The sequence below is a fragment of the Chrysemys picta genome, chromosome 4, assembly GCF_011386835.1.
Source record: "Chrysemys picta bellii isolate R12L10 chromosome 4, ASM1138683v2, whole genome shotgun sequence".
Lineage (NCBI taxonomy): Eukaryota > Metazoa > Chordata > Testudines > Emydidae > Chrysemys > Chrysemys picta.
Window position 1 is genome coordinate 21,993,950 of NC_088794.1, and position 26,235 is coordinate 22,020,184.

Below are 26,235 nucleotides of genomic sequence, written 5' to 3' on the forward strand. Positions count from 1 at the left end.
CTCCTGTGTCTCACAGGCCAGCCCTCCCTTCAGTGTTCAGCGTTCGAAGAGACATAGCCTCGCTGGAAGCTGCCTGAGCCACAGAGATGGCTTTCCAATGATACAGCCTCCCAGGGCCTGCCAAGGGCTGTAAATAACCCGAGCGTCAGCAGCCAGCCGTCATCTCAGAGTGGGCTCATGGCATACGTCTCCTCAGGTTTGCCCTGTGCTCCGCCACATAAAACAAGACTTGCAGTCCTTTGGGGACACTAGCCTCTTGTTCATAGTGCCCCTCTCATGCCTGCCTGGGGTGGGATGTGCCTCTGGTGCTATCTGCTTTGACCCTTCTATTTCAGAGGGCTTGGGTGAGGAAGCTTTCGGCAGCTTGTGGTCTCTTCTCTCTGCTTGTTTTGGGCCTGATCCTGGGAATTGCAGGGCATGGCAGTTTGGAATCCATCAGGATCAGGCCTTTGGAGAGGTGGCAGGATTAGCTGGACCAGCCCCTTTGTTGCCGTGGCGCACTGAGAGATGCATGTTGCGGCAAAATGTTTGGCTTGGGGATGGGCTATGGAGCCTGGCACTGGTTCTGATCCCACCCGGGTCAGTAGGTACCAGAGTTGTTCCCGTCTGGCTATTTGACGTGATCAAGGTGGGAGTCGATCTGTTGGGTAGCAGACAGGTGCCCAGGTCGCATAGGTCGCCATCATGTGGCTGAGGGATGGGAAGTGCTGCCCCTTGTGTCAGTCTAACAGGAGGGGCAAGGACTGAACTCCCCACAGGGTCCCACCAGGGGAAGGCTGGGGCCAGTGGGGGAAGCTTGCCTTGCGGCTGCCCTGCTCTGTGCTCGTAGCGGGGGACTCCATTCTCCCGAGTCAATCCAGTGCTTTTCACCAGCACGAAACCAACTTTGAATCAATAAGGTGTGTCTGATTTCCCTAATCCTGCGGGCGACTTTGGGGCTGCTGCCATCAGCCAGCTAAACCCTAGGAGGCCCCCCAGCCGAGGGGGGCAGAGGATGCCCAGGAGATCTGTGCCCCATCCCCCTACACATGGGGAGAGAACTAGCCCCTGGCTTGCTGTTGTATGTGCCCAGTTCTGATCTGTGTGAACGGGACCTAGAAGGATTCTGCTGATGAGAAGGGCGCTCAGCCCCGCACCCTCCTCCAGCAGTGTGTGGACGAGGTTTGTATGCACTAACTGGTAAATAAACAGAGGCCTTCCATGTCCCTCCTAGCTATTTAAATCCACATACAAGTGAAAAGATAAAGATAGGCCCTTCAGTTTAGCTGGCCTGGGAATACTGGCAGTGGGAGCCCTGCCGTAGGGGCCTCTCTGACCCCAAACACAAAGGGGGGAGGTGGTAAATAGACTCTCCACAAGGGAGGGTGTGTACTAGAGTCCCTGGGCAGCAGAGCCAGCTGTGTGAGCCTTCACACAGAGTCCTTGTCGCTGTCCCCCTCTGAATCGGACTCTCACCCCGGGGGTTCCCGCTGGTGCCAGCTCGGAGTGAGAGGCTCCTGGCGTCAATGCCGCATCTGTCTGAGCTACCGTTGTGTCTCTGGAGTGTTCCGATGGCCACGGAGCGCAGGGCTCCTGCTATTGAAGCCTGGGTGGGGGCAGATATTAGTGAGAGTGTAGTGGGGGGTTGGGGAAGGAACAGCTGGCTGTGTGCGTGCAAGAGCCATCATCCTTCCCCCGGAGTATGGGAGCTAGCTGTGAATGTCCTGCACCATTACCTGATCACTGTCAGCTGTGGGTGTGCCCAGGGGTAGGGGAAATGCTGCAATGGGATTTTGGTTTGTAGCCGCAGCTGCTCCCCATCTGCTTACCCCTGCTTTTCTGCATGCACCGTCTTTCTGAGCGCAGCACCTTTGCCTGCTCGTTTGCCCCTGATAGGCCAGTGCCGTTTCACGTGGGATGGGGGCAAAAGCTGTGGCGGTTGTGCTTTCCCCCCCAGCTTGTGCAAACCACAAATGATGGGTGTGTGGGAGACCAAAGAATGAGACAACCTACAGGTTTGTGTGTTCAGAATGGACAGGGGTGTGGGTTGTTAGGAGCAGAGATGAGGCCAAGCCAACACCCCCCCACATCAAGGCACCCTGAATTTGGGGGCCAGTTTGGACCCGAATCTGGACTTTGTACCTGTCAGGTTGGGAGCTGACGGCCATGCCCTGTGCCACTGGAAATTCTAAGGTCTGATTCTCCGTGATTCCAGCGCCTTGTGCAATCAGTTACTCCAGTGCAAAGGGAGCGTAAAACACTACTGAGTGGGAGTGGCAACGATTTACACCTGCTCTGCCCTGGTGGAAATGACTCCCCAAGGTGTAGGGAGAATCAGGCCCCTGGTGTGGTCACTGACAACACCTGTGCAAGGTGGGTGTAAAACTCGAGCACATCGGGCTTCTTCCCTCATTCACACTCAGGGCAACAGTCAATGTCCTCTTTGCCCAGGTGGCATTGAGTCTGCAAGCTGCAAAGCAGGGCTTGGCTCGGGGTGTTAGCTTAGCTCTATGATAGCTCCTAACAGCCTGGCCAGGGACCCAGCTCATGTCCTGATCCTCAGCCGGTATAAATCAGCACAGCTCCCTTGAACGTAGTGAAACTACGCTCCCTTACACTCGCTCAGGATCTGACCAAATATGCCCAGCCACTGGACTAGAATGTGATTCATTTGCAAGGGCAAACGCAAATAGCAGAGCTCACTCATCTCTGAAATGCACCTTGTTTCCCTTTGACTTCCCCAGCATGTGCGCCGGGAGCTTTGCTACGACGGGGTGCATATTAGCTGTCTTTCCCCACTGCTTCCCCATCTCTGTGCCCACTGGTGGTAGGACAACAAGGGTAGACAGGACTCTGGTTGGCAGCTCAGGGTCTGGCCATCGGGATGTCTAGCCCTGCTCAGAGCAGGTCTAAGTGACCCAAGGGTTAAAATGCTGTCGCCATGCCTACTATAGGGCTCTGTTGATAGAGCCCCGCAGGTGATAGCAAGGGGGAGTTCTAGGGGGAAATCAGGGGAGTTTTACTGGAGAAGATAGCGTAGGCAAAGTCTGCATGAGAGAGGCGTTTGGTCCCATGGCTTTTCACCAATTGTGGCCATGTGAGCTGAAACCAGCAGCCTCTGTTTCATTAACCCTGTCACTAACCTACTCTACCCAGAGTAACAACACTTGATTGCATCATAAAAGGGGCTTCTCTGCTGCCAGAAGTGCCATCTTTGGGGTGAGCTGTGAAATCAAGGCCCTGACCCTCGTGGTCAATAAGGATCACATGGCATTTTTCGCAAGAATAAGGGTGTTAGTCTCAGGGTCCTGGGCAAATTCCAACTTGGGTGGCTGGACCCTTCCTATTAAAATTCCACCCTCTCCCCCTGCAGTTTCAGTTAGATCCACGATTCTTCCTGCTACTGCTCGGAATTGCTATGCAAGCTGTTAAACAAGTCTCCTTCCCCAGAGGCAGCTGCATTTCAGCTGTGGGAACTCTGAGTCCTCCAAATTCGTAAAGCGCTTTGAGTGCCATTTGGACAAAGGGCAAGTCTAGTGCTGAAAGCACAGGTGTGGGGGCCGGTATCCCACAGACTCCCCCTGGCCTTGGGTAAGTCACATCGCTTGTCTTTGCCTTAGGGCTTGTCTATACTTACCGCGCTGGTTCGGCGGCAGGCAATCGAACTTCTGGGTTCGATTTATCGCGTCTTGTCTGGACGCGATAAATCGAACTCAGAAGTGCTCCCCGTCGACTCCGGTAATCCTGCTCGCCGCGAGGAGTACGCGGAGTCGACGGGGGAGCCTGCCTGCCGGGTGTGGACCGCGGTAAGTTCGAACTAAGGTACATCGACTTCAGCTACGTTATTCACGTAGCTGAAGTTGCGTACCTTACTTCGATTTGGGGGTTTAGTGTAGACCAAGCCTAAGTTTCCTTGTCAGTAAAATGTAGCTGATAATTCCTGCCACACATGGATATTGCATGGCATGGTTAATAAATGTCTGTGTAGCGCTTTGATATCAGTGGTCAGAAGTTGCAAAGGAAGGGCGGAGTATTATTCACTGGAGGCTCATTAGCCTCTAGGAGAGGTTTGTGGGCCTAGTGGTTAGAGCAGAGGACTGGGAATCAGGCCTCCTTGGTTCTATTCTTGGCTCTGCGACTGACTTCTTGTGTGGCCTTGGGCAATTTCTGTAGCTTTGCTTCGTGTCTTGGTTTGCATATCTGTAAAGGGAGGATAATGACCTATCTTGTGGGGTGGGTTGTGAAGCTTGCTTAATTGATTTATGACTGAAAAGCACTGAGAGATCCTTGGATAATACCATGTAATAATAGTTCCTGGCTGTTATGAGTGCCATGATAAGACTATGCCCGGGTTGAACAGAGCCGCCGAAGGCTTACATGCTGGCAGAGAGGAACTATAGACATGCGCCCTCGACCTCCTGTCCCCATGCAAGGGGCATCTGAGTGTGACTGCAGAAGCTCTGCCCCCTTCCTACACATCACAGGTGGCTGCTCACATCCCCTCCAGCTAGTGGGCAGAAGTTGGGAGGTGCGGGAAATGTGCGTGTCGTCTTGGAGAGGTCACAGTTCGTGCGGTAGGAGGGCAGGAGATGTGGTGATGCCTCGTGGCCGTTGGGTCTATTTTTTTTATTTATTTTAGCCTGGCTTAGTAATTTCTTCGTCTCGTTAAGAGAATGAGACAAGCAGTCCCGGGGGCCTTTTGCAACTTCCTCTCCCATGGCGCTACATTAAAAGCGGGGCCCTGAGGAAATGAGGAAATGCAGGAGTCAGACAGATTTACCCAGGCAGTGACGGGGGGATGCTGCTGGGTGTCCCCGTCCTAGTGAGGATCTGATCTCATCTCTCTACTATTCCTGGCTGCGGGGAGCCACGCTCGGCATTCAGGTAATGAGAATCGTGAGCAGCGGGCGTGTTGCACGTTCTTCCGTCCCCACTCCCAGTGAGTGCCAGATAGAGCAGAGCAAGTGGCTGTCCTTGCAGGACAGGAGAGGGGGGCACAGGTGAAGAGGGCATCTGTGGGACTATGTGATGACAGAGCTTGTTGGTTTCCCCCATGCTGGAAGCAGAGCTGAAAGAGGGTGTGGTTTAAAGTGCCAGGGGGCTCTGTTCCTGGGACGCCTTGTAGGAGAGTAGCCAGCTCTGGGTGGGGAGGAAAAAAGCTCTGCAACTTCGTGGTGCCTCCAGAGAGCACTGTGACTGTGGGACTGGGGTTCCGAGGGCAGGGGGAGCTGTCCGGAGGAAGCTGGATGTCCGAGCTTTCGGCTGGCTGTTGTCATTACAATTTCATAGTGGGAAAACAAGAACAAACCAAAGCCACTGGTCACGGTGGGGTGAGGACAGGAAAGGCCTGGCACCTGTCGGAGCAAATCTCAATGCAGAGTAAGCGTCTCTGCTCTGTGCCCTGTCTCGGTTGCCGGTTCTTACCGGCTCTGCGTTCTGAACCAGACAAGCAGGCGTTCGGTTTAGAAGGGAATAGGGGCAATTTCGTCACCCCCACGTCTGCGTGCCTCCCTCGTTGTTGCTCCCTGTTCATCCCCGTGGTGCATACCAGCACCACTGCAGTGCTCTCTGGGTGCAGCTGGGAACTCTGCCTACACCCGCTGTGCAGTGCTGCCCTTCGCAGTGTGACGTGCACAGCGTGAGCACCTCCATGGGATAGAACACTCCATGCCATCTGCGGTGCAGGGCCTGTTTGTTACAGCTGTGCAGGGTTGCAGTGAGCTCAGTGTGGAATAACCAGCTGAGAGATGCAACTGTGCACTGGCTTCTGTGCCAGCTGTGAGTTGAGCCTCCTTAACTCCTCCTGGCTCTGGTATCCCGTGAACTCCTCGCTGGTGGCACAAATCTAGAGCAGGGACGCTCGGATTGTCATCCCCCCACCCCGTCAGCCTGTGACGTGACCCCCAACTTTTAAACCACGAGCTGGGGCCTGCGTCACTGGGCCCCAGAGTCTCCGTGGGCTGTCCCTAAGTTTTAAACTTGAGGATGGTGGTGATTGCCTGTGTGTGGTTTTTTTTTTTTTTTTTTTTTTTTTTTTTTTTTTTTAGGGCCCTGCAAACTGGGTGTGGCTCTGTGCCAGTAGCAGCTGCTTGGTTGGGCTGAGTTTGGGTGCCCCTGTTTTTTAGGCGTGTCTGTATATCTCTTGGATCTGCTGGGCCTCTGCCAAAACTGTGCGAGGCTTTTGGTGCTGAGCTGGGCCACCCCTTGGTGGGCACTGCCCTTTCCTTCCCTTAGTGGCATTCAGAAAAGAGAAACAAGGAAGGAAGATTACTCTTTTTTGTGTGTGTGTGTGTATAAAGAAACAGTGTTATTTTCATTTCTTTCTTTTCTGTTTCCTTTCCTAAACACTTCTGTTTATCAGTGAAGCAGCACAAACTGAGTGTCAAAGGTCGGATCTTCCCACTCCCCATTGGCTCCCTGTAGCAACCTTTCCACTGCTTGGGAGTCAATATTCTAATTGATCTTTCCATTCATAAAACGCCATGATCAGCCATGGCTGGGTGGCTCAGGGGATTAGCAATGGGCCATCGAGCCTCCCCCTTCTCGGCCTCCAGTTCATATCTGTTCAGCAGGCCTGTGTGGAATGAGTTTGGTGGCTCGTAGTTCAGTCTCCAGCTGAAAGGTGTCGAAGGCACCGCAGTTAGTCCCCTGGGTTGGGCTTCTGAGCAGAGAGGCTTCCCCCTGCTCCCCAGAGATCTTTGAGAGCAGGGTTGTGGGGCAGTATGTAGGAAGCTTGCCCTGCTGTACGTGGCGCTGTGGATCAGTCTCTGGGGCGGGCACTCTGGCTCCCTGTGCTCAGTGGTGCTGAAACAGTTTTGTATAGTGGGTGGGTGAGGGGTGGGGAGGCTGAGAGCCATTGAACCAAACTGTAAACCTTGCATATAATGGAAACCGCTTCAAGCCAGGGGGTGCGGTAGCACCCCTAGTACCAGCACCCGTGCCTGTGCTCTAGGACTGTGGGACACTCCAGGCAAATCTGTTACTCCATAGGGGATCCTGTCCACTTGTGCGTAGCATCCGGTGCCCAGGGATGTAAGTCAGAGTGACTTCTTATAAAGCTGATGTATCAGTGACACCAGATCACACCACCTCACCTCCCTATAACAGTGCAGCTGCTCTGCCCTGGGCACTCAGACTGTGCCCTGAAAGAATGGTGCTGTGCATGTGTCTTGGCAGCTGGATGCATGCTATCTGTGGCAGGGACAGGCAACCGTGCCCAGGATATTGCATCCAGGGGCCCTGTCACCAAGAGACTGCTTTGCCCCTCTGCCTTAAAGCTTTTATCTGTGGTCCTTCTGTGGATATATTATTTACAGTGCATTAAATATGTCTTCTACGATGAGGCCCAGCTTCTCCTCTGCTATGCAGGACAGTGTTCCTGCCGGTGTGAATCTCTGTCAGCCACTCACCAGAAGCGTAGATAGTGCTTGGAGAGGCAGCATCCCCTCCTTCTGTCCCATCTGTCTGGAACACGCCGTGCGCACAGAGTGAAATTGAGAGCGGAGGGGCCAGCACGAAGCGCTGCTGAAGTCTCATATAAACCTTGATATTCACCCCCGTGCAGGGGAACCCTGCATGAGGCCTACAGGGGTGCCTGTCATACCTCCTTTTCAGCCTCCCAGTGAGTACCACGATAAGGCTGGCAGTTGGTTCCCCTTGGCTAGGGTGGGGGCCTGTAACCTGAGCCATCCTGTGTGCTTTGCATGTGCTATATCTGGAAACTGGCTCGTTACGAGCTTTATTTTTAGTTCTGATTTTTATTTTGTTCGCTTCCACTGACTACGTGGCTCAGACTTTCCCCAGAGTCATTCGGTGGCAAGGAGGGTCCCATTGCTTGGGAGATCTGGACGGTAGGAGGAGATTGGGGGCGTGGGTAGTTCAAAATGGCAGCACCTTGCTATGTGAAGGAGAAGCGGAGCCATAAGCTGCGCTGGGTGTTAGGCTGCCATTCCTTCTATATAAATAACTGCGGGGCATATTTTAAAATGTCACGGGGCGTACTGAGCCAACTGAGTGATAATTAGCTTCTGGGCAAGCACAGCGGTGCCTGGTAACGGGCAGCTCCACAAACCTGGTCAGTCGCTGAGCTATGGGTGTATGCAACTTTGGAAAATACACCCTGTTGCCAAGCAACTGTCCCGATGCACCAGGAGTTGCTGTCTGTTGGTTGATGCATGAACGGTCAGTAAAAACGACTCCAGGGGTCTGATTCTCTGGTGCTTCACAAGTGTCATTTGCACCTGTGCATAAGGAATGCAAAGTCCTCCCACAGCACATTTCCCCTCCCACCACTGGTAACGTTTTTGTACCTGCTTGTACTCACTTTGCACAGGTGCAAGTGACAACTCAGGTAGGGAATCAGACCCTGTGGGCTTTCGCCCCGTGGTGACGTGTGCTGTATAAAACCGATCATAGACAGACGGGGTCCAGTTCTGTCCTTGGTTACACCGGTTCTGTTCTTGGTGGAATTACTCCAGATGAACATTGGTGCAAATGAGAGAACAATAAGATTCTGACCCCAGTGAAAATGAAAAAGATCCATCAACAAAATGTGAGTCAGTAAATAACAGTGAGATACTTTTAAGGAAGATTAATTTTTTATTCTGGCATCATCCGTTGTATTTCAGTCCTTTAATTTAATTTTCTGTGGATATCAGAAATAAGCGGTTAGCGCCCATGCTACAGACTTTCTCTCTGCAAAATCACTGTGGGCGTGATTGTCTCACTTACTCTGGTGTAAAATGGATGAGATTGGGATTAAGCCTAGTATTTTATGTTTACACAGCAACTTTTCCCCAAAGGATCCCAAAGCCCTTCACAAACTTAGGGCATGGTCCTGCAAACCTGCATGACTAGGGGCTGGTCTACACTACAAAGTGAGGTTGGATTAGCTACGTTGCTCAGGGCTGTGAAAAATTTCACGCCCTGTGCAATATAATTTAGCCGCCATAGAACCCAGTGTGGCCATTGCTAGGAGAGGTGGATTTACCACATCGAAGGACGAACCCCTTCCATTACTGTAGTAAGTATCTATGCTGCAGCTGTGTTGCTGGAGCGTTTCTAGTGTAGATATATCCTAGATTTTCCAAAGATCCGAAGGCCAGAGTGCTCAGCACCCAGGATTGGGGCCAGGCTTTCCAAACGGCTCAGCACCTAAATGTGCTGTGTCTTTTGGAAAAATTGGCCATTTATTATGCTACCTAAATGGGAACACAGATCTTTAGAAAAACGGATTCTTAGTGTAGCGGATCTCCAACTGTGATCCATGCTATATAAATCCAAGCTGTTGGTTTCCGTGTGTGTTCTTTTCTCTGGAAATAGGTCCTAAAGTGCTACATTTGGATCTGAATCCAAATTCAGAACCATACAGATATTATCTAAACCTACCCTTGTGTGCGCTGTTAAAGATTTGCCGCATGCCACCCCAGAGACAGCTCCATTTGAGTGGTAAGTGAGGTGATCCCCATGTAGAATTTGAAGATCAACTTCTAAAGCTCATTGGGATCCTTTGGGCTTAATGGATTTTAAATGCGATGGGCCTGAGTCTGATTGTCCTTTAAATTATCCCTGTGTAAATCTGGAGTAACCACATTAGTATCAGGGGTAAGTGAGGAGAATCCGAGAAATAGGTCAGTTCTCTCCTGCCATAACTCTGTTGGCCCAACGTGTTGTTCCTAGAGTCCCACCTGCCAGAGGGCAAATGCCATCATGGTATCAACGTGGAAATTCCCCAACAGGTGATAGCAGCAACCTCCCTGTATCTTGGCTCAGGCAAGGAATATACCCCAGATTCTGCAGGGAATGAATCTTCCTCTCTTGGTCCCTGTCTGGCACCCAGTGGGTGATCAGCATTGTGTTAGCGTGAGGTATGAATCAGCCAGTCCCCACCCCGATGTGGCTGATACAGGCCCTGCAAGCCAGGGAGGAGCAGCTCTCTGCACTGTCGAATTGTTGGCCTGCGGCTCTGCGAGGCTCCCATTTGTAGCTCAAGGCTGCACACACAGTGCCTTTGTTAGCCTGAGCTCCAGCCAGTGGGGTTGGGACGCAGAGCACGTCAACTGCAGAGCATCGCTTCTTCTGAGTGGGCCACTCCATCCCCCAGGCAGGGAGCAAATTCATGGATGCCATTGGAGGCTGCGTAGGGGTGTGAGCAGCCCTTTAGCTCAGGGACATCTAGCACCCTGATGCAAGGGGCCAAGACACCAGCCCTCAGCAGCGTAGTTGGGGACCAGGCCCTGGGTATCGAGTTCCTAGTGCACATTGGGCCCACTCCTGCTGGTCAGGCCTCTTTTCTTCCTCCGTTTCCCTTACTGCTCTGCGCCTGCTTCCCATCCTCCTTCACTGCCCATGCTGCTCTGGACCTTCCGCCTCCCTGCTGTTCCCTAAACCATCTGAGTTTAGGATCCACCTTTTGCTCACCATTCACGGGCTGGACAGTGTTCGTAGTGGGGTGTGAACAAGACTCCAGCTTTCGAGATCCCAACAGGACTCTTGTGCAGGTATTCTAGCCCCACAGCTGACCAGACCTGTCCATCTCCCCATCCCTACCGCTTGCCCTCTAGGCTTCCCTGAGGCATAGGCTACCGGACACCTGTATTTTCCCAGGCTCGGGACTTTGTCCGAACCGTGTGAGACTGAGCCCTGTGAAACAGCTCGAATGCGGTCTGGCTGGGATGGCTGTGAGGTGATCTTCAGAATCTGATGTAAATCCCCCACCCCTATTGAAAGCTGCTTGTGTTGTCTCGTCACCTGGTGTAAATAGAGCAAAGCCAATTGACGTGAATCTACATCTGTTGAGGATCTGATCTTCTGAGAAACTCAGAATGTATCCCTGCATGATGGGGTCCTGGCTTGTGACTGGGGCTCCTAGGTGCTGTGGTAATACACACAATAAACAATAATTCATCATGGTGCAAGAGATGCAGTGAAGCTAGGGGAAAGGGGAAGTTATCCTGCATCTGGCGTGGGGTCAAACCAGACGTAGCAACACATGCTATCTAGAAAAGTTCACAGACCGCATGGATGTGGGTGTATGTCCAGTAATAGAATTGCCCTGCCAGCATGGGACAGATCAATGACCGTAAGGACCAGCCCACAGGTAGTGACCCTAACAGGACAGGAACAGGGTGTTAACCCCCTAGTGCATGCTGTGTAACCAAGAATGTGGTTGGTGGTGAGTTAAAGGCACCAGGAATAATGTTTCCCTGTAAGCAGCATGGTTGGCCTCTGAAGTGACCCTTCCCCTCCCTGTAAAGTGGTCTCCTATCTGGGGCCGGAGGTACCTGATAATGAGGAGGGGAGTGGTACTGGTCGATCTGGCCCCAGGCACCTCTACCCCTGTGTGAGTGAGTGTTCTTGGGGCCCTCATATGACCTCCTTCCAACCCTGGCTGCCTCTCCCTTGCCCCACTGTTGACATGAAATCCAATGTCTTCCTACATATATAGAAGCCTGGAATCCAGAGAAGGGTCAGCCAGGGACACAGCATGAGCTGAGTGATTTATAGAAGGCACCTGGGCTGTTTGGTTGGTTGCAGCTCCCCATTTGTGCCATTCAGGCTCCTGCAGTACAACAGCAGATGCTGCTGCAGGGAGAAAGCATCACTCCCAGAAGCATGGTGGGTCCCTGCCCCTCCTGCTCCTGTCTTCTCTGCCCCTGGAGCCAGCGGCCTTTAGAGCTTCCCCAGCTCTCCCACCCTGGGGCAGCCACACAGCTCCTGGAGGCTCATCCCTCTGAGTTCCTTCCTCTCCGTTTCTCAGCCCCAGGTCAGCAGCACCAGCCCAGAGGTCATTGAGACCCAGTGTAACCTGAGAACATGATCGTTGCCAGGGTGGTGGAGTAACTGCCCTGCTTGCTGGAGCCCCCTGCCCTGAGCTTCCAGCAGGGAGGGTGGCTTCTGGGGTGGGTGTCTAGAGCTCTGTTTCAGATGATCCCGTCCCAGATTCTGGGGCAGAAGGCAAAGAAATGCTATTCTCTTCCTTTCTTTCCTTCTCCACTCCCCATTTGTTCTTTGTCCCCTCTCTTCTCTCTACTTTCTTCTTCCATTCCTTTCTCTCCTCCCCTCCTCCATTGCCTATACACTCTCTCTCTCCTTCCTGTCTACCGTTCCCACTCCCCCCCTTCCCCTCCTTTGTTTTGAGAGTCCTCTGGCCTTACCGCCCAGTGACTGACAGGAGGCACTGCTCCGAGTGGGGCCAGTGGGAACAGGTGCTTGGGTCGCAGGGCTGGAAGGAAACCCAATCCCATTGGCAGGGCTGCCTTGCTGGCTGACTGCTGATGCACCCTACAAGCCCCGAGGTCGGGCCTGGGGGCTGCTGCCTGAGACAGAGCAGCCAGGTGGTGCCTTTCGGTTGGGGTCTTGGCTTGGTTGGGAGGAGCAATTGCTTAGATTCATGTCAGGCCCTGCCTAGCTGGGATGGGCCCTCTCCCTGGCCTTGTCCAGGTTTAATCTGGGTTTAGACTCCGATGTGATTGCACTAGTGCAGGTAAGACCTTGCATGAGGAAGGGCCCTCTTTCTCTCCCCCTTGCCAGAGGCCTGCCCCTCTGTGAGTCACTTGTTTCCTTCTCCGAGGTAGGAGCCAGTCAATGGGATATCACATTCTAGCTGCAGGGAGGGATGGAGCTAATAAAGGTAGGGAAGGGGTTACAGAAGTGGGGAACGTGGCTGGAGTGGTGGAGCGAAGGGGGCAAGGTGGGTGGGTGAGAGCTGGAACCTGAGAATGATCTGAGCTGTAATCTACCTCGTCTATGTCTGTCTATACTTAGATCTAGTTTGTCCATGGCTATTTGTCTCTAGATCAGGGTCGGCAACCTTTCAGAAGTGGTGTGCCGAGTCTTCATTTATTCACTCTAATTTAAGGTTTCGGGTGCCAGTAATACATGCTAACATTTTTAGAAGGTCTCTTTCTATGTCTTACATATATAACTAAACTATTGTTGTATGTAAAGTAAATAAGGTTTTAAAACTGTTTAAGAAGCTTCATTTACAATTAAATTAAAATGCAGAGGCCCTCGGACCGGTGGCCAGGACCCGGGCAGTGTGAGTGCCACTGAAAATCAGCTCGCGTGCTGCCTTCGGCACCCATGCCATAGGTTGCCTACCCCTGGCCTAGATCTAGATGTTACTGGATGACACTGAGGCTAACGCCTCTCGGAGGGAAGAGCGCCCCCCTAGTGAATCACCAGCACCACATCCTGCAGAACCCTGGGCTTTCCTAGGGTGGGTCTCTCCTCTAAGTGCTGACAGGCTCCCCTCCTGCAGCTTAGTTCAGGGAGGGTTCATGAGACCCCAGTCTGTGGTGACCGTTCTCCAGGCTGAGCTTGCTGCCTTCGGTTTTCACGGCCCTTGTGACTCCAGTGGTTTTCATTCTCCTTCTGTCAGACCTGTTAGCCTCCCCCCACGCTGCGGGTGAGTCAGAGCGAAAGCAGAAGCTGCTGAGCGTTACCGAGGGTGAAGCCAAGCAGAACCGGCCGGGCTATTTTAAAACCGGCCTGATTTCCCCCTCCCCATTTCACATCAGGGGCCTGCCCTCACTTCGGCTTCCCTTTTCCCCTCACCCTCACCTCTCCCTCTCCTCAGGTGATTGGCTGAGGAATTTCCTAAGGGGAAATAGCAGAATTCTCCGTTCACCGCCACCCCCTGTTTCTTGTAAAGCAAGTTCACAGTTAGGGGAAGGAGGGAGGCACTGAGTGGCGCAGATTTCTTGGTTGTCCTAGGCCGTGTCTGTGCTCACAGACAGCCCCACTGAGAGACCAGTGGCCAGCAATCACAGTCGTTTGACTCTTGCTTGTTGTCTCTTATTTTGTGTATGTAGAGTGCAAGCTCTTTGGGGCAGGGGCTGCCTTTTTGCTCTGCGCATGTACAGCGCCCAGCACAGTGCGGCTCTGACCTAAGTATAGGGCCTCTATGTGCTACTGTCCTAGAAATAATGAACAATGATGGTGACCTCTTAAGCCTCAAGACGGATATGCAGGAGTTTGCACCCACCGAGCTAATCAAGATCAATACCTGGTTACCTGCATGTGGTGGTGGTGTGTGCTATGCAGGAGGTCAGACTGGTGGATCTGGTGGTCTCTTTTGGGCTTAAACTGTATTTATTTACTTGGCATATGCAATCCGGTCATGCCAAGCCACAGCATTCTTCTCAACAATGTTCAAGGCACGACCTGCCTAAGCATAGGGGTCAGCCCTGGCCCAGCTACACCGACGGCTAGGCATTGATGGCTGACTCAGGGCATGTAAATAAGTTCCTCAGTCAAGATACGCCCTGGATGGTTTTCCTGTCCCCTAGCATGTTTTACAGCGGTGTGAGGGAACCTCCTTGCTACTTGCTAATCTGTGCATTGATTCTCTGTGCCGGTGCATGTTTCTGTCTAGACTCCCCAGTGCTTCCAGCTGTCTTTGGTCTGCCGATATTTCAGATGCTTTCATGGCAATCCCGAGCTGGATCTTGAAGGGCACAGAGTACCCTCAGCCCCCCCCTCCCCCCGCAAGGGATGTGAAGGCACTTGGCACCTGACAGAGTTCACCCCCCCCCCCCCCATATCATCTCTCTCTTTCATCTCTTGGTTGCGTCAGCAAGGAGGGAGAAATGCAAACCCGACCAGAAACCTGGAGTCAGGAGGAGCAGGGTCGCTTGGGCATCACGTGGCAGAGTGAGGAGGCAAAGGTTGCTGGGGGCTCTGGTACTACGGTGATGAAGGGGCCATGTGAGACCCTGGATGGAGAGGGGCCACATTGTGCTCTGTTGCGATGCCGTGAATCTGGAGTAACTCCACTGAAGTCAGCGCAGCTGTTCCACATTTATGTCAGGGTCGCTGAAAGCAGGGTCTGGACTGGATGGATGGCCACGTTGCTGGGCCTGGGGGATGGATGCCATCGTTCTGTCTGCACTGCCTGGGTCCACTCCTGCGGGAGTGTGGACTTTCGGCGGCAGCGACAGGGCAGGAAGGGAAGCAGGTTCTGGTTTACGGTGACTGTCAGGGACAAGCCTGCGTTGTGATCTGAAGTGGGTGGTCATGGCTCAGTGCACGTCACATGACCCTCTCCTCCCCAGTAGATAGCCTGTTTTGACTCTGAGGGGCCCAGAGTGGGCTACTGGCATCCTGTAGGACCCGGCCTCTGTTTTGGCAGAGAGAGGCAGACTCATCCTGGAGCGGAAGCAGAGCTTACTCAATGCCCTAGGCTGAGAGCCGTTCTGTGCTTTCATTTCCTACTCCTCCCTCTCCCATCCTGCTCATCTCTAGGTTTGTCCCTACAGCTTCCTCCTCTTTGGGCGCTTCCAGCCCCTGCTGGGCTTGGACATGAGCCGGGGATGCAAATTCAGAGCCTCCAATGGCAGCACTAACTCCTCCAATTCCCTGACCCAAAGGGACCACCTGTGCATGTGAGAAGGGAGTTGGGCCTCTCTGGTCCAGGCAGTCCTTGGCCTGGTTGCTGCTAGCAAGTGCTAGTGGGTTCTGTGCTGTGGATACCGGTCTGCAAGGAAATGGACTGAGGCCCACTCTCATCACAAAGGTGACCAAGCAACTTCACAAGGGCTGGGTTTGAAATCCCTCACCTGCACAGCTGTTCTCCGATCAGCCTTCCCAAGCCACCCTGTCCTCAGTGGTAGGGATTATTAACTGCTTCATTGCCAAAGCGTGCCCCAGGTATAATATTCATGAAACGTGCTCCTCCAGTTCAGGGTTTCATTTTCATTTGCTCTCCTGACTGTGTAGAGTTGCGGTGTGGCTTTTAAACAGCTGCTGTTTAATAGGGAAGCAATTTCAAGACCGTTTACAAAGTGCTTTTGGGTGCCTCCAAGATGGGCTCATATGATTTGTTGTCATTGCTGCTTTAAGGCTTTTCCTTGCATGGGACACTTGACGTTTATGATTATTACTCCTCACTGGCATTAGCTGAGACTTGTCCACAGTCAGCCTTATTTTATTAGTTCCAGGCCAGTCTATCCTCTCTCCATCCCTGTGGCGTTTATTTCTGCACTTCCCTTGACTCTGCTGCCCCTCAAGGCTTAGCATCATCTTACAGATTTCGCCATGTCCTCTGCTGTGTCTTCTAGCTAGTTTGCAAAAGTCATCTAACTGAAATGACACTTAATACTCCTCCCAGTGGGACCCTATGGGCACCTCTCACCACTCCTCCCCCTCCTCCCCCCAGCGAGATGAGCCACCACATATAATTAATTACCTTCCTCTTGCCGTTCAATAGCCAGCTTTTGATCCATGTAATCGTATTTCTGTCCAAGCCGGCTTGATTTAATTTCCCCCTTAGGATATCGCGTGGCACTGTGTATCAGATGCCTCATTGAAATCCAGATATATTGTATCCACCACGTCTCCTCTGTCTAACATTATGTATTTTGTTTAAATAGAAAAACCCTTCAGATTTGTCTGGCTATATTTATTCCTAAGTAAACCCGGGTTGTTTGGCTTCTGTGTTTCCCCTTTAAATATTTCCTCATTCCTTTTGGTAGAGGATGCGAGTTAACGCACAAAGAGGGTCTTTACTCTGATTGTTCTTTGTTCCCTCTTTAAAAATTGGTATCAGGCTGGCACAGGTTGAGCCTTGGAATGAATGGAAAAAACCAAATAAGCACCAGCTAGTAGCAGTTTTTTTTTTTCCCCCCGTGGACCCTGGCCTCGATTTTTCAAAAGTGACTAGTGCTTTTGGATGCCTAGTTAGAGACCCCGTAAAGGGGCAGAGGGGCTCAGTGCTGTCTGATAATCAGGCCCCTTTAAGAGGTCTCAAGTTAGGCCCCCAAACCTCTAGTGCAATGGTTCTCAACCAGGGGTAGGCAGAGGTCTTCCAGGGGGTACACCAACTCATCTAGATATTTGCTTAGTTTTACAACAGGTTACATAAAAAGCACTTGCAAAGACCGTACAAGCTAAAATGTCATACAGACAATGATTTGTTTATACTGCTCTGTATACTATACACTGAATTGAAAGTACAATATTTATATTCCAGTGGATTAGTTTTATAAATATATGGTAAAAATGAGAAAGTAAGTAATTTTTCAGTACCGGCATGCTGCGACACTTTTGTATCTTTATGTCTGATTTTGTAAGCAAGTCATTTTTAAGTAGGATGAAATTTGGGGGCAGGCAAGACAAATCAAACTTCTGAAATGGGTACAGTCGTCTGGAAAGGTTGAGCGCCATTGCACTTCTGAAACTCTTGGCCTGTGTCTTTTTCCTGAGATGTAAAACTCTGGCCTTGCCCACCTGTAGGTCATGAGAGAGGGAGGATGGCCTAGTGGTTAGGGTACTAAGCTGGGACTTGGGAGACCTGGGTTCCATTTCCTACTCTGCCACAGACTTCCTGTGAGAGCTTGGCCAAGTCACCTAGTGTCTCTGTGCGTCAGTTTCCCCGTCAGCCCTGCCCTGCCTCACAGAGGGTTGTGAGGAGAAATGCTTTAGAAAAGACTGTGAGGTGCTCAGATGGGCCATATAAGTGCCAAGGATAGATGATGATGATGCATCTCTCTTCCAATCCCCATAGATTTCAGGTTTCTTATAACAGTGGGTCAGTATCATTGTTCCTGTTTTACCAATGGGGGAAACTGAGGCACACAATGGGGATGTGACTTGCCTGGCTGAGGTCACACTGTAAGTCAGTGGCTGTGCCAGGACCAGACCCTAGAGCTTGATTCTCAGTTACTCTGTTTCCATGCTGGAGGGAAGGGGGCTTTAAGCCACTTCTGCACTGCCTGGATTCTGGAGCCGTGCACGGGCCTGCCCAGTCCCCTACAGACCTCGGGAAGCAAAGAATAACTACAGCACAGTACACTCTGCCTATGCCGCTGACCGCCCCCCCCCCCCATGCCAGAGGCTGGGAGCAGGGGCCATATGGAGCCTTTTCACTAGCTCACACTTGGGCGTGCAGTGTCTTTTCTCAGGGGTCCGTTCCACGCCCTTTAAGGCCCTTTTATGCTGCCAGAGTAGCACAGAAGGGCCATGACATCGCTGAGAATCAGTCCTCCTGTCTCTTGATTTGTACTCCAGTGCCCTATCCCCCCTGGGTCATGTATAGCTCTTTTAGAGCGTTGTGATGTTAGCTCAGGTGTCCTGGACAAATTCCCTTGGAGCTAATTGCATCCTGCCTCCACGAATACCCTTTGCCGTTTCCACTGGACTTATTTTCTCCAAAATGCAGTGCATCCTTAAACAGCGCCCTGTATTTTGCCTCAGAGGTGACTGCATTTTAGTGGTGCGAGAATTGATCGCTAATACAGCAGCAACTCTGTAGCGAAGGGGATGAGACAGTTTCCATTCTGAGCCCAGTTTTGACGTGTTCCCACCCCCTAGAATATTAAAATGCTTTGGGGCCTTTCTGAATGAAAAACACTCAGTAAATGTAAGTCATTGTCTGGGCCTCTGGACTGGGTTATTATCCAGAGCTGTTGATTGGTGTGTGTGTGTGTGTGTGTGTTGGGGAGCAAAGATATGGTATTTAAAAACAATACACCTGATCAGACAGTGTCTCCATGTACCCCACACCTTCCACATCAGATAGGTAGCATTAGCCTCGCTTTGCAAGCAGAGAGAATAAGGCGCGGAAAATTTAGGGGACTTGCTTGTGGTCCGAAAGCCACAGATGGAGCTCAGGGGTCCTGGCTTGTGCCTTAAATGCAAGATCATCCTTCCTCCCTCTTCCTTGGTTATCAGCATCATGGGTTCCCAGGTGTTCGAGTGTGCAAACCTTGGAGAAGAGGCAAGGGTCAGAAGTGAAGCGCTGACAGGACTGTGTGGGATGGGAGTTAGACAAGACCTCTCCCCTTGCTGCATTTTTCTGCTCTGGATTGGCCTCTGTAGGACACTTCGTAGTGTCACAGTTCATGGGAGTGGCATGTCTTGGCTGAGTGGGAAAGGTACCCCATTTCCCCCTGACCACGCTCAGTTCCTTAAGTCCATTCAGAATATACAAGGAAGCGTCCCTTCCCTGCATTGACAGATTCACTGCTCCTGCTGCTGAATTGTGCACCTCCTGCCTTCTTCATCTCTACTAATATCTCTCCTCTCCCCTACTCCCCCCACATGTCTTCAGCCACTGCAGTCTGCAGGGAAAATTCTGCTTTGAACCACTCACCATCTTCCCCGGGTTATGGATGATGGGCTATCCCAGTGTGAGCTAGCAATTAGAGTAGTGGACTGGGAGTCAAGACCCCTGGGTTCAGTTGCACAGCCTGCATCGGCAGGTGGTTTAGTGGATTTGTTCCCAAACTTTTCCTAAGGTGACTCACCAACTGCATTTTGTCTTATTTTTATTTTGTTTTTGCGACCCATCATTACATATAAACACACTCTGCCCCGGCACTGCAACCCTAACCCCAGTGAGCCATGCCTGCACTGACCCAGCAGCTCCTGTCCCGCAGGGCCAGGCCAAGCTCCGGGCTCATGGTGGGCTCACCCCCACCCCTGTAGGAACTCCCCCTGGCCCGAGACAGAAGGAAGGGTGTGTTTGCTTAGGCAAGGGCCCCGGGATGGGTTAATCCGGCCCTGGATGTGGTGACCCACTTAGAACCTTCCCGCGACCCACCATTTGGGCGACTCTTGTCTAGTGGGTAGAGCAGACGGTCCCAAGTCAGGACTCCTGGGTTCTGTTCCCACTGACTCCCTGTCCCCATCTGGAAAATGGGGGTAATGACACTGAGCTGTACCTACCTCGCAGGATGGATGAGTCAGTAATGCTCAGGTAGGGCGGCTCCCTCTGGATCCCTCTCGTCTCTGCAGGCTTCTTTAGCACTGCTTCACTGCACCTGAATGGGCTCCCATCCCCTTTGTATGGACAAACAAGAGCCCTGTCTGTGTCTGGCTGCGTCGCTCTCCGTCGCCTCGTGCTGCCTCTCTCGCCTCCAGACTCTTGCGTGCAGGCTCGTGGGACAGAAGGGGCATTGTTTGCATTGTTCGAGGGTTAAGGTTTCACTCTGGCTTTGAGTTTAATTACTCCTGACAGTCTCCCCACCACCATGCTATGGGGAGCACCTCTAGGTTTAGGGGACAAGGGAGACCGGGTGTGGGTCATGCAAGGTCAGCTAAGAGACAGTTAAACCGTGTCATTCCACTTCCCGTGGAAGGCTCTTTTCTTTCTTCCTCTTTCTCTCTCTGGCTGTCTTTCTCTTTTTCATGTTCTCTTTCTCTTCACATATCTTTCTTTTGAGTCCCGCCAACAGCACATCAATGGGATTTCCCTTGAAATCCAGGAATAACTAACTGGCTGTTACCCTCTTTCTTCTCTCTCTGGCCTATTCTCTTGTCTTTCCCTTTGTGCTCCCACCCCCACCCCCATCCACAGCTGGGTTCCTGGCCCTTGGGTTTCTCTTGTAGCAGTAGAGACATCACCTGGAAGCTCTCCATGGAAATAAGAGGCAGTCTTGGGTCTGGGTGGGTGGCAGAATATCTGGAACCCTGACTGGTCCCTTGTCTCAGAACTGGGAAGTGCCTCAATCCAGGGCATCGATTTCCAGCTTCCAGGAGAAACCAGCACAAAAAGATCAGGGAGTGAGCGCTGGGGTCTGAATTCGCCTCACTGCAAGGATTCCACGCATTGCTGGTTTTCTTCACCCACCCACTTTCTCTTCCTCCTATTGGGCAATGGCTCTGATTATGAGCTCTCTCCCCTTCTTCTGCCAACTGGCCCGTGTTTGACAGCAAGGCAAAGTGACTTTGTCATGAAAGAGCCTGGCATCCGAGTACACGCAGGGTCCAGGCCTGAATCATTTCCTCTCCCAGAGCAGGGACAGCAGTGAGTCCAGGCACAATGGGACTAGAGGGACGAAGGCCAAGATTGAAAAGAAATGGAGGGGCCTGAACTGAGGCTCCTTGGCGCCTACTTAGATATGTGGCTGTGTTCAGCTGCTATGCCCACAGGACCTTCTGGTGCCTGGCATTTCTGAAAATCAGGCCTTGCTTATCTAGGTGCCGAAATATCGACCAGGGCACCGCATTTTAGACCCCTATTTTTGAAAATCTTGGCTGAATTTCCAATCCCTCAGCAGAAGATGGCCTACTGAGGTCTGTGGGGTGGAGAACATCAGGCCTGAATCACTGGAAACTAGTCTTCCCCCCCCCCCCCTTCCCTAGCAGAGGGTTGTGCCTTTGGTCCCTTGATATGGCAGCATCCCTTGGGAAAGGGGTTTGGGTCAATGAATGGGGAGCGTGCACCATGGCCTAGTGGATAGAGCACTGGACTAGGACTCAGGAGACTTGGTTCTATTTCCAACTCTACCGCTGGTGTTGGGTGAGTTTGGGCAAAGTCTCGTCCTTGCCCCGTGCCTCAGTTTCCCCATCTGTCCAGTGACCTCCTTTATAAAGTGCTTTGAGCTCTCCTGATGAAAAGCACCAGATAAGAACTAGGGATTATTATTTATTCCGAGCGCCTTCAGTGGGTCATTCCAGATCAGTGGTCGAAGGTGGAAAGATGTTGATTTTGGCCCCAAGTTTAGTGTTGGTTTTTTGTTTGTTTGTTTGTTTTTTTTAAACCCCAGGATTTTACAAACCGAAGGACAATTTTTGAAGCTGTCACGGGAAAGAGTGGATGGCTTTTTTGTGTATCCCTCTTTTGGGGGTTGGTTTATTGCCGTGGCTGTTTATTTGTGCTGGGGCCCAAAGATCGAAGCTCTGTTCTGCTCGGTGTTGATTGGGAGTCAGAGGCTCTTTTCCTGAGTCTGGGAGGCAGTTTGACCCACTGGTTAGAGAACTGACTTCTCGCGGTTCAGTTCTCTGCACTGCCACAGGCTGCCTGCAGGTCATTCAGCCTCTCTCTGCTGCAGTTCTCCAGGGATGATAATCCTTCCTTCCTTTGCCTCGTGTATTTCAATTGTAAGCTCTTCCGGGCAGGAGCTTTATTACGTGTACGTACAGCACCTAACGTCCTCATAGTTAACCCTTATATCGCGCTTTTTAGAACGATCCCCCAGGGAATAGTCACAGGCTGACACTGCCTTAGTAGGACTAGTCTTGCAGTCCTTATGGGACACTGGGGCCCTGATCTTGGCTGGGATGCCACTGGTGGTAGAGGTCACTTGGCTGTGGATGCAGCTGTCATACAGAGAAATATTCTAGGTGGCCATGGGCAAGCTCCTTTGCTGCCCCGTGCCTCAGTTTCCCCATCTGTAAAATGGGGATAACATTACTGACCCTCCCTACATGAAGCACTTTGAGATATCTAGATGACAGGCACAACCCAAGAGCACTGCCATTAGAGCCGGATCCCTTGGGCTTGATTTAATCCTATCGCAGCCTTTGCTATGGTCCAACACATCCCGTTTCTCTCTCTCTCTCTCAGCAATTCCTTTGTGCCTCGGGAAGAGCTGTGACCTGCCCCACACGTGCACCATGGCGTCGCGTATCGGCCTGCGGATGCAGCTTATGCGGGAGCAAGCGCAGCAGGAGGAGCAGAGGGAGCGGATGCAGCAGCAGGCGGTGATGCATTATATGCAGCAGCAGCAGATGCCGCTGGCCCCCACGCCTGCCATCAACACTCCAGTCCAATTCCAATCCCCACCATCCGTGCCGGGAGAGGTCTTAAAGGTACAGTGCAGATTAGTTTGTTTCCTTCTCTCCGGGGGGGGAGAGTCTTGGCCTTGTTGAGAGCTCTAATTGTTTTCCCCTGCCTGGGGGGTGTGTGGATTTTTAGGTTCAGACGTACCTGGAGAACCCCACCACGTATCATCTGCAGAAGTCACGGGACAAGAAGGTCCAGGAGTATATCTCTGAAACCTACGGGAACAAGTTTGCTACTCACATCAGTCCTATCCGGCACTCTCCGAAGCCTCCCCCTGCCGCCTCGCCGGGCGTCAGGCCCGGCCATGTCATGTCCTCTTCAGCTGGCAACAGCGCCCCCAACAGCCCCATGGCCATGCTCAACATCAGCTCCAACCCGGAGAGGGAGGTAAGGAAATGGCTTGGGTTTATAGAGCACCAAGATGACTAGGGGAGAGGAAGGGAAGGATTTAAAAGTGGCATGTGATCAGTGTCTCTCCAGTCCTGGCTTCTCTCAGCGGAGGCGCTATAAGGAGCAGAGCGGAGAGCTGGGATTTCCCAGCAGGAGGCGTGGTGGGACATAAGATATAAATACCTAGCTAGCATGTAGCGCATTTCATGGACCAGGTAGCACATAGCATCAAAAATGAAACCACTGAACTGAGGAAACCCTCAGCTGTCTCTTCGTTTTCGCCCGGTGACCCCGCACCTCCAGCCGTGTGCTCTATCAGAATGCAACTTTCTCTTCCAGATAGACGAGGTCATTGATGACATCATGCGTCTGGATGACGTTTTGGGCTATATTAACCCGGAAATGCACATGCCCAACACCGTGAGTGTCTCTGATTGACTTCCGGACGGTTATCCTGACTCTGGAGGGAGGGGAGGAACCTGCATTTGACATGTGCGGGCTAGGGAACAATTAGAGTATATGTGCTCTAGGTTAGGGGAGACTGAGCTCTTCCAGCTAAAGGGACCCTCCAGGGAGAGTGGTGACCCTGCTACCCATACCCTCTGGGACGGATTGTCTGTGGCTCTCTGCCCCTTCTCTTGGTGGCCGAGAGCCAGGGTAACCGCTGTACACTAGTGCAGTCTAGCAGACCTGGCACGGGGGGCGTGGACAGAGCACTGCTGTGCTCTTGCTATTCTCAGCTGCCAGGCCAACCCCTCGGGGCTGTGGGGAGCAGAGAGTAAGCTAGAGCAGCCTCAGTGGCTGCTCTAACACACTGGGGGCCAGACAGGCTTTTGGCTGGGCTCAGAATATAGGGAGGCTCACCGGAAGCATGAAGCCGCCTTTACCACCCTGCCCCCTCAATTCCTGCCCTGAGCGGAGCTCGGCTGGAACTGAGAATCTGGCAACTGGGGTGTCCCTGCATCGATTGCTGCTACTAACTGTCAAGGCTGCAGCCCGGGATTTTGCTGCACACTCTCCGTATGTCAGTGATGGCTTTTGCCTGGCCCAGCGCCCGGCAGGCAGTGGGAAATCATGCGTTGTGGTGTGTACAAACTGACTGAGCCTCTCTCCCCCTGCCCAGCCCCTGGAGTTGTAGTGATTATTATTGCCGAGTAAGTCAGCAACAAGTGCTAGTCTGAGCTGGCTGCAGCCTGACCTAGAGACAGTAAACATCAGGTTGGCATTGCTGTGTGTGGGCTGGGGGAGGGGAAAGCTGTGCAGTAGCATGACTGACTGCTATGAGACTCCATGAGCCCTTTGGTTAGGCTCCTGCTTTTAAATGAGCCCCAAAGGGCTGGGAGGGCTTAACAGATTCTAAGCCCAGAAGGGACCATTGTAATCATCTAGTCTGATGTCTTCTACAAGAGCTCTAGAACCTCTCCCAGCTGTTCCTTTTATCTCAACCGTTTCTTGTGCGGGAGCTGACGCCTGATTTTTTTTTTTTTTTTTTTAAAGACTTCTGGTCTTGATTTAAAAAAACCCAGATTCTGTTTGTGCAACCGTGACTGTCCCCCATCGTGCAAACTCAGCAGGGTTTGAGGCCTACATTCCCTGCACTGGCTGCTACCACTTGAACTTCCAGCCTGACTGTGAGGCTCACAGTCTGGTGGTTAGAGCAGGGGAATCGGGAGTCTTGGTTTCAGTTCTTGATTCAGCCACTGCGTGTCCATGGGCGAGTCCATTTACCTCTCAGTGTTGCCATCTGTAAAATAGGGCTAAGGATACCTAACTCCCAGGGTGCCTGGTGAGGCTTTCTTGATTGATGCTTTGAGATCCTGTCCTTGGATGGAAGGCACCATAGAAGGTGAAGATTGATTGATTGATTTTTAACATCCCTTTCCGTCACCTAGTGTCCCACAGTGAGAACGTATCATGCAGCAGTGAGGCAACTTAGGGCTTTGTAAATGTTTCTAGCTGGGGTTTTCAGTGGGGCTTAAGGGAGTTAGTGCCTAGCGCCCAGTGAAAGTCAATACCTCCCTTAGAAAATCTCAGCCTGATGGATTCCACGTCTGAGTCATCACCACCCTGCCCCTCGTGAATTAGGTCAGTAGCCTTGGTCTCATTTTGCACATAGGGAAACCGAGGCACAGAGTGGTGAGGTGACTCCCCTAAGGTCCCGCAGAGCAGGGAGTAGAAATCAGGAGTTTCCAGCTCCCAGTTGCATGCAGCCCCTAGATTGTGGTGCTTTCACGCTAGGCCTTATGATTTGGAATCTTCCCCGAGGGCCAGCCCTGAGCCAGCTTTCTAGCTCCCTGATCCCATCTCCCGCTCGTCCAGGAGGAGGACGAGAACCATACTAGTCACGTGCTCCCTTGTTTTTCAGCTTCCAATGTCCAGCAGTCACATGAATGTATATAGTGGTGACCCCCAGCTGGCGGCCTCCCTGGTGGCTGTCACCAGCAGTTCCTGCCCCGCTGACCTCACTCAGAAGAGAGACCTGACAGGTAACGCATGTGAGTTTTGACTGCAGCCTATGTGTGCGTCCGTGTCTGTCAGGTTGGGCCAAATCCTGCGTCAATGCTCTTGCCATTGATGGTGGTGAGGGTTACGTGGGGTGAGGGTCAAACAGAATCCTGCCCACCCTGTTTGACATTAGGTACTGAGTGATGCTGGGAGAGGTGGTGAGAAAACACAGCTTTGTAACAAGTGTGGTGTGACCTCTTGGGTCTGTCTTGTAGATGCCGAGAACCGTGCCTTGGCTAAAGAGCGTCAGAAGAAGGACAATCACAACCTGAGTGAGTGGATGGTTCATTCTAGCTGCAAGGCTGGGTCTCCTGCCCTAGTTTCCTTCAGCCCAACCCCCGTTCTTTTCCTGGAGGCCCCTCTGTCTGTATCGCTGGTTTCCCTTTCACCCTACCTTCATCCTACACATCTGTCTGAACAGCCCATTCCACCTAGCACCTCTTGTGCTTGGCGTATAGGGATCCCCCGAGCAGGGCTCCATCTAACCCAGTACCCCGGCTGACAATGGCCAGCCCCAGATGTTTCAGAGGAAAGTATAAGAAACCCCATTATTGTGGTTATTTTATTTTTATTGCAGTAGTGCCTCAGGTCCCCAGTCATGGACCAAGTCCCCATTACACTAGGGGCTGTACATACAGAACAAAGAGACAGTTCTTGCCACAAAGGTCTTACAATCGAAGTAAGATGAGACAGTCTCTTCTGGACAGTTATGGGATAACCTGTTTTGGGGGAAGTTTCTTCATGAGCACTGTCAGGCCCTCATTACTGGCTTGTGCCCTGAAATATGAGGGTTTGTATCCCATAGATATTGGTACTATGTCTAATGTAACTAATATTCTCTTTCTCCATAG

At 52.1% G+C, this 26,235-nt stretch overlaps 1 protein-coding gene across 7 annotated transcripts in view; it reads left to right on the top strand.

The window, feature by feature from the left end:
* The window catches only part of TFEB (transcription factor EB), a 55,098-nt gene that overhangs the window by 18,008 nt on the left and 10,855 nt on the right, over positions 1-26,235 (top strand). The window contains exons 2-6 of one of the 7 annotated variants that reach the window (XM_005308299.4): positions 22,271-22,515; positions 22,622-22,876; positions 23,219-23,299; positions 25,245-25,365; positions 25,600-25,656. In XM_005308299.4, coding sequence (XP_005308356.3) covers positions 22,321-22,515; positions 22,622-22,876; positions 23,219-23,299; positions 25,245-25,365; positions 25,600-25,656 — 709 coding nt within the window. In that variant the 5' untranslated portion in view covers positions 22,271-22,320. Of the gene's footprint in view, positions 1-22,270; positions 22,516-22,621; positions 22,877-23,218; positions 23,300-25,244; positions 25,375-25,599; positions 25,657-26,235 lie in introns of those variants that run through there. The other 6 variants (XM_008173769.4, XM_042849069.2, XM_042849070.2 and 3 more) reach the window with 6 other exon arrangements.